The sequence below is a fragment of the Anguilla anguilla genome, chromosome 15, assembly GCF_013347855.1.
Source record: "Anguilla anguilla isolate fAngAng1 chromosome 15, fAngAng1.pri, whole genome shotgun sequence".
Taxonomy (NCBI): Eukaryota; Metazoa; Chordata; class Actinopteri; order Anguilliformes; family Anguillidae; genus Anguilla; species Anguilla anguilla.
Window position 1 is genome coordinate 31,538,821 of NC_049215.1, and position 15,797 is coordinate 31,554,617.

A 15,797-nucleotide genomic window follows, 5' to 3' on the forward strand; every position below is an offset into this window, starting at 1 on the left:
GCCTTTAATTAGCCTTTTGACAAACAATAGCTACAATTGCGTTGCTTCCTACATGGGTTGATGGGTTGCCGAGTAACATAAGAGTTTCGCCCCCTGAAGCTTTTTGTGGCACGTTGAAGGGGACAGAAGGTTGTTCGGCCTATTTTGAATGAAAACAACAGGCCAAAACTCCCAGGAAAACTGACCTTACTCACCTGGCATGAAAAGGAAGTGTTCTGGTCCAGGTGGAGCTCTTTCGTCCGCTAACACACACAGGAACAGCCCTGTTTATTCAGACGGCCTGGCTGCGGAAAAGAAGCATCTCCCGGCAACACCAGTGGGACCACCGATTGGACGGCTGCACTGTGCTGGCTCCCACCAGCCAAGTTCGATTGGCTGGGAAACATCAGTGTGTTGGACAAGGCCAAAGGCTCCCTCCTCTTTCCCCAAAAACACTGCCTGGCCCTTTGCCATGTTGGTTCTGCGAACGGCCAATGGATTTAACCCCAGTTATGTGCACTCAGGCTGTACTCACAACCTAACAGGCCATGATTTTTGTATTTATATTACAAAAAAAAGTGCTATAGAAAAACTGTTATAGTTATGATACGAACTATGTTATGACAGCAAAGATGATTTTTTGGGTTGGGTGGGGGTGGAATTTCACAAGTCAGGCATTGCCAGCCCAGACCATACATCACTAGTTAAACCACATGTGTTGAGTTATTATTGTGATTATTATGATTATTGTTTGATCTTGTTCATAATGTGCTTCCAGTGGAGTGTGTGCGGGTGCAGTGGATGGTGTGAGATGTGAAGTGGTCAATTCTGCCCCACGCAGGTGAAGATACTTATAAACTGCACACAGAATTTCCCCTGCTTGTGCACTGCCAATCCAGCCAATCCCGGGGAGGGATGGGATGCACTGTGGACCCATTCATCACTATGACCCCCCATTGGTGGAGAAAGAGACATTCAGTTTGTAACCAAACAAGAGGTGCATATTGTGGCACTATGCAAATGTGCATGTGGGTTCATGTGTCTGTGTGTGTGCTACAGTAGTGTGTGTGTGTGTGTGTGTGAGAAAGAGAGCAAGAGAGAGTTGAAGAGAGGGAGAAAGAGAGAGACACACAGAGAGAGTGAGCGAGAGACAGAGAGAAAGGGACAGAGAAAGGAAGAGAGAGACAGAAACAGAGAGAGACAGAGAGAGAGAGAGAGAGAGAGAGAGAGAGAATGATTGACAGATCTATCAGACTCAGTGATGCATGCGCATCCAGACCCTCAGGGCCCAGGGGCAGTGCTGACATGCTATCACCTTGGAAACCGCTGCCGAGCAGAGGAGCTTGCTGGGATAGCTGACCTCATGTCGGGAAGCCGCGGCGCGCTCGTGGCAGGAGGTGTCACCTGACCCCCAGGGGACCACGCCCCCCCCTTGGCCCTGCCATCGATCCCACAGCGCCCCCACCCATCATCCACCGGCTTAATTTAGGAGGGATTTATTCTTCTGCTATACTTGTGGGGGTGGGGGCTGTTTAACATAGTGGGGTCAGGCATCTCTTTTCCAAACCCCTCTACTGTACAAACATCCCCTAGACTGCAGCTTGCTAACAACTTCTTCATTCACACATTTTTTTGGAAGGATTTTTTTTTTTTGGGGGGGGGGGCTTAGTTGCTTCCATACAACCTACATTTAAACTGCCTAATTTTCCATGATTCCTTGATTTTCAGACTTAAAATGACTTTGAACCTCTGGGGCTTCTGACATCACCTGATCATAACTGCCAAATGAGGAAATAAACTGGAGCCAGCCAGGCCCTTCTCCACTCCGCAGGTCGGCACGCCGTCGCTGAGGATCCTGGGTAATTGAGTTCCTCGAGAAGCATCAGTCACAGCGGTCTCTGCTGTGCAGCAGGGTTGTGGAATGGAATGGGCAGTGCTCTATTGGGACAGTTTAGCAAAAGCTAATGCTTGGAATGTGACGCCTATTATAAGCTTGATAGGGGATTTGCTTTGGCTGGCGGTGTTTCTGTTATGTAATGTGTGTGTTGGCTTGTTTGATGGCTAACGTATGTTGCAAGGTTCAGTAGACACTGTGTGTCCATAGGCGCGATAGGTAATGTGTGTTGATAGGTTTAGCAGAGGCAATGTTTCTGGTAGAGGTGATTTATGTTGTCAGTTTTGTTGTGTGGTGGGGCTAGGTGATGTCCACTGAGAACGGGCTTACCAGTCCTCTGACGTCAGAGTTTATTGTGGTGTCTAAAACCCTTTTTTTCTCCACACTTTCAGTGACTGTGTGTGTGTGTGTGTGTGTGTGTGTGTGTGTGTGTGCCTGTGTGAATGTGTGCGTGCGTGTGTTTGTACGTGTATGTGAGTGTTTGTGTGTATGTGTGTCACACTTCCGTGGCTGACAAATAACAGTATCCCAGCAGCCTGCTTAGTCTCCTTTCAGTTCTCGGAAGTCAGCAGTGACATCATTCACAACTGGTACCAGTACCAGTGCATGACATCATTACATTGAACCACAGATTCTATAGCAGATAGGCCAACTCTGCTCTGCCTTCTTAACACTGAAAGTTCAGCCTCCCTGCAGCTAAAGGCAAAAACACCAATTTGACGCATCTATTTGTGAAGGGGCAACACCCAAGTACAATACTGTGTTCATGGATAATATATACAGTGCCACAGGCCTCCTCATGCTACTGCTGGAATATTCTGTAGCTAAGAAAGACACAAGGAATTGGGGATGAATATCTTCAAGTCATTGGGACTGCTCTCCGGAACATTCCAGTAGAGAGAGAGCGGAGATCTCAGCATAATGTCCCAAACCTGACTCGTGGGATCAATTTGCCAGTCAGTGGTGTGTCTCAGCTGTACAGCCAGAGTGTACAGTGCAGCCCAGAGAAATATTTAAATAAAAAAATAAATAAAAAAAACTATGGGCTGCAATTTTAATAATCCGACTGTACAGCACTCTTAGGCCAAACCAGAGACACACAGACTGTACTGTAAAGAGGAAGACCTGCGGATGATTACAGGGAATTGGGAACCAAATTAAACAAACATAAAACATCAAGCAAGCACACAATCCCTAGTGTACAGCTCTCAAACAAGGTACTGTTCAGACCACTTACAAAACCGACAAGTAACCAACACTACAAACGCAAACGGCAGGATCAGCCTTACAGACAAACAGTGCAGGACTCCCAGCGTGGACAAAAAAACCAGAAAAACGTTAAACTGACAGAAGTAAAATCGCAATACCTGTCGCGTCTCATTCAATACAGGCTTGAACTGAAGAGGAGTAAAGGCGCGCATTGCTTTCAGAGCGCGTGGAACGTCTTTGCCCCTGGTTTTGCGTAGGCACTCCACTCCCACGTGGCAGTCTGTATTTATGGATCTGTACCGATGACTTCCACTTTCAGAACGCTTTCTTGAATTTCTGATACGAGATGAATTCTGATCTAAATCATGCATTGTTACTCACAACTTCATGCAAAACATTAATAGCTATTTGCAATTTAATTTGTATTGACAGGCATTTAAATGTATTGATAGCTTCAGTGAATTATATAGGCCATTTCTGGACTATAAAGAAAGTTTAAAAGTTTTAGACAATTTAATTTTCTGTATACGTTATTTCAATATGATGTCAACTGAAATAATGTACACATTATTGGGAACATCGTGAATAAGTAAGACCTTATTATAATCCTAATAGTAATTTAAATCATTTAAGTAGCCTAATAAAGTAATTAATGGGTATATAAAAGAACAATACTTTGTGTAGACCTGTTAATATAACAATCTCACAAATTCGTCGTTATTTTGCACATTGAAGCTACACGTCAGAGCACGCTCTAACGTGGCCAGTTTTATTTCAGCTACCGCGGGCTGAGAGGGCCCTGTTGACAAAGTTATTTAATGTAAACGCGCAGTAGGCCAAACTACAATAGCTAGCTACAAAAAATGAGAACAGGAAGACGACAGAGGTCATATTTCAGATCACATAAACGCATTTATAACTGTGTTTTAGAAGACACACCTACCAGAGCCAATTCGTCCCGCACGAAACGAAATACTTACATTTGAGTTTCTTCAGAACATATCCTATGCGCACTCACAAAATTAAGACAGTTGTTGCTGTTGTGTAAACAAAATATTTTAAAATCTAATTAAACCCTATAAATAATAACACTTCAAACGTATTAAAGTTGTGTCTGCTGGTTTCCTAATGAATGCAGTAGCCTTCATTACAGAACAAACGTTTCTGGAACGTAAAATAATTAAAATACTGAAAGGTTATTCGTTGTGATAACGGGAACAACGTAAAAACATAAGTGTAGTCGAAGTTGAAGCAGTAATTGTAGTAGTAATAATAGTAGTGGAAATGGTAAAAGATGCAGTGGAAATAGCAATTAGTCAGTTATGAATAATGTTTGGTTTAGTAGTAGCCTGCAGTAGTTCAAAGCCTAAGTTATTGAGCGGTTACACTACTGTATATCAAAAGAATGTCCGATAATTTAGGTATTATAAAGACAGGCTATTATAAACAGACATAAAACATAACAGACATAAAATGACACCTGGCTCGTTTTATATGTTCACACGTTTAAGAAAGACCTCATAAATTACTATTGTTGAAGGATGTCCTTGTAACTCCACCTTGCAGTTATAAATGCGTTAGTTTCGTTATTTATTAATGTATTTAGAGATAAATGCCAGATAAATAAGCTTTGAATTAGCTCATCTTCTGTTGTCGTTTAGTGATTCTTTTCGGCGGTGGAAATAACTTTCTGGCAAGTTTATTGGCCTACAAAAAGATTCATCAATGAAATATCAAGATAAAAGCGCACTATGAAACCATTTTATTAGCAGATTTTTACAAAATTGCTAGGTCTGACTGAGTGTGATTTTCTAAACAATAAGCTTGTAATTAAGTTAAAGATGATAATAATAATAATAATAATAATAATAATACCACTGCATAAAAATAATTGCAAAACGCAGTGTGTCACGTATTTATTGCCAGAAAAAGGTTTTGGCCTTTTCGTTTCTGTTCAAACATTACATTTTATATGAGATGGTCTCTCCAGCAGGTGGTGCTAAAGTGTTGTAGATGCATTTTATTGAACTATTTTTATGGAAGACCCTAAATCGACTATTACAGATTTAATGCCGGCTATTGTAAAACAGATCATAAATACAAGAAACAAATTTGCAGACCATGCAGAAATTTGGCCTGGTCTGGCTGAAACACACAGGAGTTTTTCAAAATTGTTGAAACGGTTAATCATCATCAGAAATGAAAGTTAATGCATGTGCAAATATAAACTTGAATAGATCCAAACGAATGAACAGTTCATGCCCTACGTTGACAACAGCATTTCGACGTTTTGATTTAATTGATTTGTTGAAAAAGCAAGACAGTCTCTACTACTACTACTACTACTACTAATAATAATAATAATAATAACAAAAAAGTTGACACGCTGAATTAGAATGTATGAATTTCAAACATCCATGAGAGCTGACCATGTAGCCTATTAGATACGACTTGTAAAAAAACTGTCAATTTTTCTCAAGTGCTTAAATAAGAAAGACCGATTTAAGAAACGGACAACATAGGCCTACGTATGGGTGAGATATCGTAGTCTCCTAAAGGAATTATTTACAAATGATGTGCTTACAGATCCAGGTCGCCTGACGCCGGCCTATCCTGTGCCTCTATAGCATAGTGATCTATAGTAAAGTTCTGGGGTCTGTATAACTGAGGAATTAATTCCTAATCAATACAGAGCACAATGTCTGTGGCGGTGGTGGCTGTAGGCCTACCAGTGGTTTTGCGGTGTAGGAATCCGCCTCGAAAGCATCAAATAGCCTACTTATTTCCTCACCGTTTCGTTTTCTCGTGTGGCGTGACGAGCCTTACATGGTATTCTCACTTGGTGCGCGCGACCACACTGGTTCTTCTGTTCTAGTCAGTTAGGTGAGGTCAGTTGGTGATGACAGCGCGTTTTTTTTTTCAACTGCAAGCTTGAGATAATTCAAGCAAACGCGCAAATTAAGGTGAGCATACAGTAGATATGATTCACTCACAGTAACTGGAAAAACAAGCTCCATTTGCCAGTTGTACTCAATGTACCATTGGCCTTGTAGGGTATTGGTGTTTTTTTAAATAAGTTGCATAGTTTAAAACGGCATAATAGTTATTCACAATTATTTACGTGGTAAATATAGTTTTACTGCAAGAGTAATACAAAACTACAGACCTGTTCTTTAGAGGCATTATGAAAAGTTTGTGGGAGTGATGTTCCCGTAAAAGTTCAGCTGCACATTCAAACGCAAATGTGCTGTAGACTAGCCTACTTACAAATGTTAGTTAAGCTGTTCATTTTAGTTCATTTTGGCCACCCGTCCATCTTGCTGGCCGTCAATCTACGTCCTGTTTCTTTGTGCACAAAGAAAACATTCATGGACTCGTCACAGCGTACACCTAACATTAATGTCCGCAATCCTTTCGGGAGGAAAGTATGAAAGCACGAGACAGAGAAGGAACGGATCGCTGTGCTGCTGCACGCCACATGGGCACGTGAAAACGCCGATTTCCATCCCTCGCTTTGTACAGCCTGATCTTCTAGACGTCTGCCCTGATATATTCCTTTCACTAGCTAAATGATGAATAATGTATCAGTTTCCTGCTCGTGGTATTAAGTGTCCAAACGATACAGAACGGCCTGGAACACGTATATTTCCATCAATGCACTGTGATGCATTCGACACGGTCACTTGAAGGAACAGGAACAACGGAAGATTAACTTTTATGTTCAGGCAGCACCTGTTGGAAATTATTTTGCCTGCAAAACCGTCGCTTAACGGCAAAATCTTCGCTAACAGCATTATTTTAAATGAGACTTGAGGCAATATTGGAATAGTTCCCAATGCATCTTGTTTTGATTTGATACCATTAGTTAAATTAATTACAGTTTTCACAGTTATATATAGATAAATGAAGTCACATTCAGTTGGCATCATCTTAGAATCTTTAACCCGTCTCAATCGGTCTGTGGAGATTCTAAACTCAGAGTATACAGTAAACAAGCCCAACTATTTCTTTACGCAACAGCATTTCAAACTAGCAAGTTGCACGCGCGCATCCTGATTTATTAACCGTTGTTTACAGAACAGTAATTAAGGAAATTTCTGCGTTAAATAGCACATTAGACAACGGTTCCAGGTCATTTACTAATATGCATTGAACCACACTTTAAAAGGTGAAGAAAGAGAATAGACAATACTTTTCCTAACACACAGAGGAGGAAATTTAAAACAGTAAAGTATAAAACCGTTCCCTAGTTACTAATTCCGAAACAGGCACCGAAAAGAAGCCGCCCAGCTGACCAACACCTACTAATAGTTATGAGAAACATACCACGCTGGGTTGCCTCTGGTAACATTAATATTTATCTTAGATACGTAAAATACATAGCATATTAATTTTATTCAAAAATATCGACTTGGTTAGATTTAAATAAAATGCTATTTCTGAAATTTGCGTTAGCTATTAACCCATAGAAAATAAGATTGAGCACGTGGAAAGACTTGATATTTACTGGTGTCAGGACAAATCAATTAAATATTCACAAGAGATTAAGTAAGTAAATAAATAAATAAATAAATAAATAAATAAAACAGCTGGCGGAAGTAAGCGAGACAGCTTATCCCTGCTGAGAAATCCATGGAACAATTATCATTATAAAGATCGGAATTGAGTCCTATCTAGAAAAAGAAAAAAAAACTGATAAAGAAAAAGTAAAAGAAGAATATAAAGAAAGATGTTCAAGACATATTGAGTGGGCTGGACTGAGACACTCGCAAAATGGCAACAAGAAGGGCAATGCCTTCTGAAACACAATATCTGACATTTAAATATTTCAAAGTGCAGGTCACGTTTCAGCGAGAATATTACTGTTGAAAACGTCTGAGATGCTATGGTCAAAATTTCACACTCTTAGAATTGTTATGCGTTCTGAGAACACTTGCAGTCCTATTTAAGGATTTTTTTCTACCTAGTTACTAAAAGAACAAAGATGACTTTAGGACAATACATGAAACAACAACAATACGTGATACCTTACTAAGCCTACTTGATTAAACAGAATACTGGATGGGAACGTACATAGAGGCTAAGAGAAAGGTAGTTTATGATTAACAAAAAAACAAATAAAAAATTAGAACAATTGTGGCATTAATTGAGGCTTCCGTGTTTTTTTCTTTTTCTTTTAAGGAAACATGCCTGTCTAGTTTATGCCATAGTAGTCTATTTTAAATGATAAGATTCGGCACCACTGCTTTCGTTTTCTGAATGAACTATTTCTTTAAAATGGATTTTCATGATTTGTTAAACAGTAATAACAATGACTGATAGTGGCATTCAATATTATTACTTTAGTTGTTCTTGTCGTCGTTGATAGCCGCTACAAAAGATAATGAACCAACAATTATTATTCGTTCATCACAGCGCGACAGTCTGATATTAAGCCAACGAAAATATATTGCGAATCGCATATTATTCGGTGGGCAAATAGTTTTACGCTTTAGTAACCGTAGAAAATAACGATTTGTTTCGGCTACCATATGTTATTCTAGCATCTAGCATTGCATTGTTTATTGCTTAAATAACAATTTGAAGACCGCAAATAAAGACTCGTTTTTAAATAATGATGTTTGATGAACCTGTAGTTGTAGGCCTACATAGCGGTAGGTCTATATTAACGTCGCTTCACAACATTTGTGTCACCGTCTCACCTCAACCAGGTTAAATGCCATTTCTTACACGTAATTGATTGAAATAATTAATTCACCGTCTAGCTCATAAAATTATGCAGATCCCTTAAATTATGTGCTACTGGTTCGCTCAGGGCTGGGTACTTAGCAATGTTTTAACAACATCGAATATATCTTTACTGTTTTTTTTTTTTGTTGTTGTTAATATTGAAATACATATTTATCCTTTTTGAATTAATTAATAAACACTATTAACAACGTAACACGTATATGTTGTACCTTTGGTTGACACATATAACAATATTGCAAGATATTTAGAGATAATTTTTTTTTTTTAATAGTGTAATAGCTTTCATAAAGGGAATCAACCAGGTTATATGAAAATATATTTTACAAAGGTTTTCGCCTTTTTGATGAGATGAAAACTTATTGGCCATACTTCTCCGACCAAAGTAGCCTACGCTTCCGTCTGAGAGTAGCCCTCCAATATTTTACAAACTTTTGATTATTCTTTAACGCTGGTGGCCTCTTCATATTTGAATATCAAAATGTGATTAAAAGCATTCCCAATTTCAAAGCATAAATGTGGATTTAATTATAATCATTAATTGAATTCCTGATCATATCCTCTATCTGAAAGCCTTGGTTTGACTAGTGCCAACTTTATCGACGAATGCAGTTGGTAGGCTATCGCCAAATCTACGCGATATCAAAGGAGGCTTAGTTCAAATATAAGAGGGTAGACGCACTTCTTCCGCTTTCTGAGCAGTGATATGTCGCGCGCCTGGTATTCCACTGACTGATCCAAAGTCAGTCTGCTTGTCTGACTGGCACCTTTGATGCGAACCAAGGGAAGGGATGCACGTTCTTATAAAGCTGGTTGAAAGCAGTTGCTATGCAACCGGTGTATGGTAAATCATCCGCGAAATTTAAATCTAAGAGAGGGTTTGCGCGTTTTGCTGAATAGTCACCACAAGAGAGAGAGAGAGAGAGAGAGAGAGAAAAGGTTGTGGTACAAGCAATTGCACGTAAAAAATAAAACTAAATTTAAAAAAGGACACAGAGGTCTACAGTTGCCCTTCAAAGAGACCAAGACGATGGATATCCACGCAAATAAAAACAGCAACTTTGAAATAAGAAAGCATAGTCAAAGCCTGATGTATTTGAAACCTTGATGCAGAGGCGACCCTCGTATATATATCACATAGCAGTCAAGCCTGATGAAAAAAAACATCGAAAAAATAAACAATATTATGGCCTACAACAATGACCGGCGAAAACGCCATAATGTAGGAAGTTGCAACATGTCCCTATGCACAAGCTTGTCACAGTAAACACCAGATGTTTTCACAGTAGCCTACCTAGCCAAATTCGCAGTTATATATTTTGGTTTAAACAAATCAAACACCGTTCTACCTACGTCACGAGATTTCAATTATAGCCTATTCCACAACTGGCGTACAAGTCACTTAACTCCTATTGTGTTGCTGGTGATCCAATTCGGTCGCAGCCTGTTTGTTGCCAAAAGGCTCCGTGACGACATTCACATCATTTCGCCAGCCCACGCTTGAACACAATAGTAAACATAATGTCTATCGTAATAGAAAAGAGAAAGGCAGTTATTTTTGTGGAAGCACGTTTGCAGTTGTTCATGCAACACAATACCAATGTGTTGCAAGACCAAGCACATGGGCAAACACGCAAAATAACAAACAGTGACTGTCCAAGACTTGAAATCCACGACAAAAACGCGTACCAATTGGCATGAGATTTGTAAAAACAGAACGACATAAAAACGTTCCTGAGTCTCACATCATTTCAGGAGCCCTGCTTTTTGTGCATCACTGCGCGCGAGATATCAGACGGCCAAGACGTGATCCGCGCGCAGAGCTTACAATAGCAGCCAAGGCTATTTATCAACGGAAAGGTAACCGCACGCAGCCGAGCCTACGAGTTTGGCACAAGAAAGAAAGCAGAAGAAGAAAAATAGTAGATACTCACAAGAGCATTGATATTAAACTAAAATATTTATACGGAAGTCATTCAAATAAATAAATAAATAAACAAATAAATAAATAAATAGTTTCACGAGAAAAGGCCGGCAGACAGTGCGTGAATATATACCCCTAATAGCGAGCAGGCCTACTCGGAATTTCACACTAACGGTTAATGATTCCACCATAAGGATAATATCAATGCATACATTATAAAAAAATCTAAATATATATTCGGCTGAGACCTGAAACAATGTGTTCATCTTAATAACAGTAAGTTGAAACATGAATATTATTTTATATTTTTCCATGACCAATTATAGTTCCTTCTTTTTTTATGACCTTTAGCCTGCTAAAATGGAGATACGTGTATTACAACTGCTATAACACTACTACTACTAAAAATAAAATAAAAATAAAATTATAATAATAAAATTATAGCTTTTAACTTGTATCAAAAACACGCGAAAGCCCTTTTACCAGCATTGGAAGCAGGATCCATGGTATAAAACTACAGGTTTGAGTAAAACAACAATTTGACTAAAATATGCAGACTAAACAGCAGTCTACAGGTAACTTAAACAAGTCTTTAACTGTCCTTCAATTACATACCCAGTGAGCAAAATGAGACTATAATTAGGACATAATGATGAACACAATTATATATATATATATATGATATAGTGTTACATATATATATATATATGGAATAATAATTATATAATAATAATAAAAAATTAAAGATTCGCAAAGTATTCGTTCTTTTGTTAGTTTATATGTTCAATCGAAGAATTGCATTCCATATGTAAAGTCATACATGCCAAGTAAAGGCATACCGCATTTTGGACCGTCTGTGCTTACCGGGGTAAATATTATCCCCCGGTATTTAAGATACATTTGCGATATATTTTGAAACACTGAAGAGAGGATTTAAAAACTGGCTTTATTTGGGCTGATTTTAGGCACGTAGTGCACATGGCGCACATTTTACTCGCCAAACAAAAAGGTCACGCGGGGTCAAGAAGAACCCAACCTCCACGTGCAATTTCTCCAAAAGCGATACCTCGCTTGCACAGTATTTACAAAACCCACAGCACACAACAATGGCTTATTTCAGATAAATCGTATAACACGCATTCACGGCAAACACAAGCTTTCGTCACAGCAAAAAAAAAGTGGAAACTGTATTTAACATAGGCCTATTACTCAATGCAAATTAATTTGATAAATCTGAGCTATCATGTGCAAAACAGACAAGCAAGTTATTTCATTCTAACAAATTTATTGTTCTCAATCATATCTGACGGAATCACTACTGAAATTAAATTACAACCAAATTATCACATCAAAATATAGCTACCCTTATTATCTAACAACTGTTCGTGTCAGCTCATGTTGAGTTGTGCTCCATTGAAAACAATTACAATGCAAAAAAAATAAGCAAAACCAATTAGGATAACAGCGAAAACTATAAGAAAATCATCTTATAGGAAGTTTCTGGGGAAAAATAAATTACCGTTTGCAACAGTCCATAGTTACTCAGAATAAAATATTAAAACAAGTCATTTTGATGAAAAATATAAAGTACCATAACTCAGATCAGAATCTGATCTGATTAATCTATATTTCTGGCTTTACAGAGTTTGTTTATTAAAACCTACCAAAAGAACTGCTTGGAAATGGCAGTATCATTGTAACATCCACACACCCGTGCAGTCAATCTTGGCAATGGATTTTGAAAGAGAAGAATTTCAGGTAAGTGCAGCTTCAGACAGTCGTTTAAATGTAAGCTTTCTTTTTTTAAAATCCACTGAAAGGGGTTTGTCCACAAAATAGAAAAAAATAAGATCTTTGAGATCTATACTCTGGTGACGGGGACACTGGCGAGAGGGGTTGGGGGTGGGGCGGTAGAGAAGGGCAAAATAGTCCCGCGAAGGTTTGCGAGGTGGGCGCAAAGAAGAACCTCAATTCCTTTTCTTAAAAAATATCGAGCCATGCAATCCTCGTAAAATGTGTTCGAAGCTTCACCGATTCTTCTCCTCTTGTTGTCACTTTTTTTATTTATTTATTTTTTTTACTTTCTTATCTTTGGGTAGTCCATTTTTGTTCATTGAAAAAATGCCAGGTCCTTTTTTTATTATCGCGACACCAAAAAAATATAATGAATAATCAGCACAGGAAAGAAATATAAGGATACGGATATTTTTTACACTTGCTTTTGTTTTCGTGTTGATGCTGTTTAGTGCGCCAAAATTACCTGATGGAACGAACTTGTAGACGTCACCCTCTGGTCGCTTGGTTCACTGGGCCCAGTTAAACTTGCATCTTTTATGTAATCTACTAAAAATTGTCCCTGAAAGAAAAAGCAGACAAAAAACCTTTTAGGTTAAGACATTTGAGGGCCAGGGGCAAGATACTGTTGCGATTCTGGGTGATGTTATGAAGAGGTGCTTTTTTTATTTTTATTTTTGTTGTTGTTTTGTTTTTGTTTTTTGTTTGTTTTTTAAAAATATTTTTTTGCAAAAAATATAAAACACATCGGCGGCTGTATTCATCATATTCCATCACAATCACAGTATCAAAAAAAAAAAAAAAAACACTTTTGCTATCTTGTTGATAGCCTAGTCTTTTGTCCTATTAGATTAATCATATAAAAACATTTACGCGCGTGCAGTGTTCTATGTCTCACTGAACATTCGCTTGCACTCCATGGCGGGGGGCGGCGTGTCTGCACTCACGTTGCCGACCTGAGAGTACACATCCTCCGGCGTCTGCGGCAACCCGGGCGGCGTCATTCTTTTCTCTTTCTGCCTCCGGTTGCAAAACCAGACGCGGACCACCTCTTTCTCCAGCTGCAAACTGTCCGCTAATGACAAGATCTCCTGGGCCGCGGGCTTTGGACATTTCAAGAAATGGCTCTCCAAAGCCCCCTTAACGCTCACTTCGATGGAGGTCCGCTTCTTTCGTTTCCTGCCTTGTGCTGCTATCTTGTCGATGCTAGTGGGACTCCCGGTGGACGAGTCAGCCTCCTCCAGCCATTTGTTTAACAACGGCTTCAGCTTGCACATGTTTTTGAAGCTGAGCTGAAGCGCCTCAAATCTGCATATCGTGGTCTGAGAAAATACGTTCCCGTACAGGGTCCCCAAAGCCAGGCCGACGTCCGCCTGCGTGAAGCCCAGTTTGATCCGTCGCTGCTTGAACTGTTTGGCGAACTGCTCCAGATCGTCGGAAGTCGGCGTGTCCTCGTCTGAGTGCGGGTCGTGGCTGCCTACTCCGCCGTGGTGCGGCTGCTGGTGGTGCTGATGCTGGTGGTGATGGTGGTGGTGATGGCTCCCGTGGTCCAGTTCCGGCGTGTCCCCCCGCACCAAACTCGGGTGCACCAAGCTCTGATTCCCCGGGGGACTCAGCATCCCGTTGACCGTGAATCCGCCCGGCTGCGAGTAAATCAGCGACTGCTGCTGCTGCTGTCCCCCCGCTAAGGAGGACATGTGCGCTGCCGTGGTGCCGCCCCAAGTCCCCGGGTGAGTCTGGTGAGATCCCAGATGCGGTGACCTGTGGTGCAGCGCAGTACCCGTGTGTAGATCATCCCTGGCCGAATTGCCTTTGACGTCCTGCTGTTGGGGGCTGCCCGTCATTCCGACGGGACTGGACGACCAAGGCGAGCCGGCTTCCGCCGCCGCCACGGCGGCTGCAGCCGCGGCGGCGGCGGCGTGGGGCAGGGACGTCACCCACTGATGGGCATGGCTCAGCATGTGGCTCCCGTTGCTCGCCGCCATGGCTCCTTGCATAAAGTCGCTCTGCACCATCTTTACGGTGGGGTCTCCCCTGTACCCGCCGGACACCGAGGTGACGGCGACGCTGCCCGGCTGCATACCACCGCCTCCCGAGTCCGAATGCACGATTGAGCCCGACGAGAGGATGCTGCTGCTGGGTAGATAGGGATTGGAAGCCGCCGTGGCCATTCCGTTAACCCTTAAGAATGTGATCGTTGATTAACCCCCCTCCCGCTTTTTATATTACTTTGGTGTCCCTCAGGCAGGAAAAATCTATTCCATGAATTATTCAAACTTCAAAAGTCAGAGCCGTGGTCGGTTTATACCATCGAACGGCATCCGGTAAATGACAAAAGTAGGAGAAGGGGATACAGAATCCGTCAAAATCCAATATTCGTGAAAGTACAATATTCATATATAGCCTCTTCTTCACAACAATATGCGTATGAAGGTAGCAAAAATAAACCATTAAAACGATTGAGCTTTTAAAAGTCAGCACATAAAAGTAATGTGAAACCCCGTGCAGTCCATTGTGGGGGGGGAAAGAAAAAAGACGAAAAACGAAATCAGAAAGTTTCCCTTCCCCGAAAACTTCTGGCGGCTATGCGCCTCTTTGCATTTTGTCCACGAAAAATAAAATCCTTTTTGAAATTCCTTGCCGTGGTGAAAAAAAATATCCACGAGAGATCCTCACCTCCGGTAATTTAGACGAAGGTTTGCCTTGGAATAGTTTGCTTTTGTCGTTTCTTTTATACTGCTATAAACGGATTCTCTTTGTTCTGTTTTATGGTCTTAAACCTGCAAAACCTCTAACTCCAGTTGAAGTACGACCCTGTATTACAGTGCACCGTGGTGGTTGCAAGCTCTCTCTATCTCTTTCTCTCTATCCCTCCCTCCCTCAGAGCTCAGGGACATACGAATGTTTACGCTTTGCCAAGCGTGCAAACGCCAGCCACGCCCCCACCCCCAGAACAAGGAAGTTGGCTGCAAGGCTCCCGTTGATTGGATAAGCGTAACGTGATTGTCAGGTGTGGAAAGCCCAGCTTCAGGCGCGTAGGCACCCCTCCCAGCTGTTCCAATTGGTTGCATTTTAATTTTGTGCGTGTGTGTGTGTGTGTATGTGTGCGTGCGTGTGTCGCTGATCTTTTAACCCTTAATGAATTTGCACAAAGCCTTTACCTGAACAATTAGTCCTGCACGGGTCTCTGTGTCATTCTAGAATTCCGGACTTTGTTTGGTATAGTTTCTCAAGGGAAACAATTCAACC

At 40.7% G+C, this 15,797-nt stretch overlaps 1 protein-coding gene across 1 annotated transcript; it reads right to left on the reverse strand.

The window, feature by feature from the left end:
• Positions 1–11,681: 11,681 nt before the first annotated feature.
• On the reverse strand, positions 11,682–15,421 carry LOC118213787 (POU domain, class 3, transcription factor 3-B-like). The gene is made up of 2 exons (XM_035392948.1): positions 13,496–15,421; positions 11,682–13,110 (listed from the first exon to the last, which is right to left on the reverse strand). The coding sequence occupies exons 1-2, from the start codon at positions 14,717–14,719 to the stop codon at positions 12,997–12,999; spliced, it is 1,338 nt and encodes a 445-aa protein (XP_035248839.1). The 5' UTR covers positions 14,720–15,421; the 3' UTR covers positions 11,682–12,996.
• Positions 15,422–15,797: the final 376 nt, after the last annotated feature.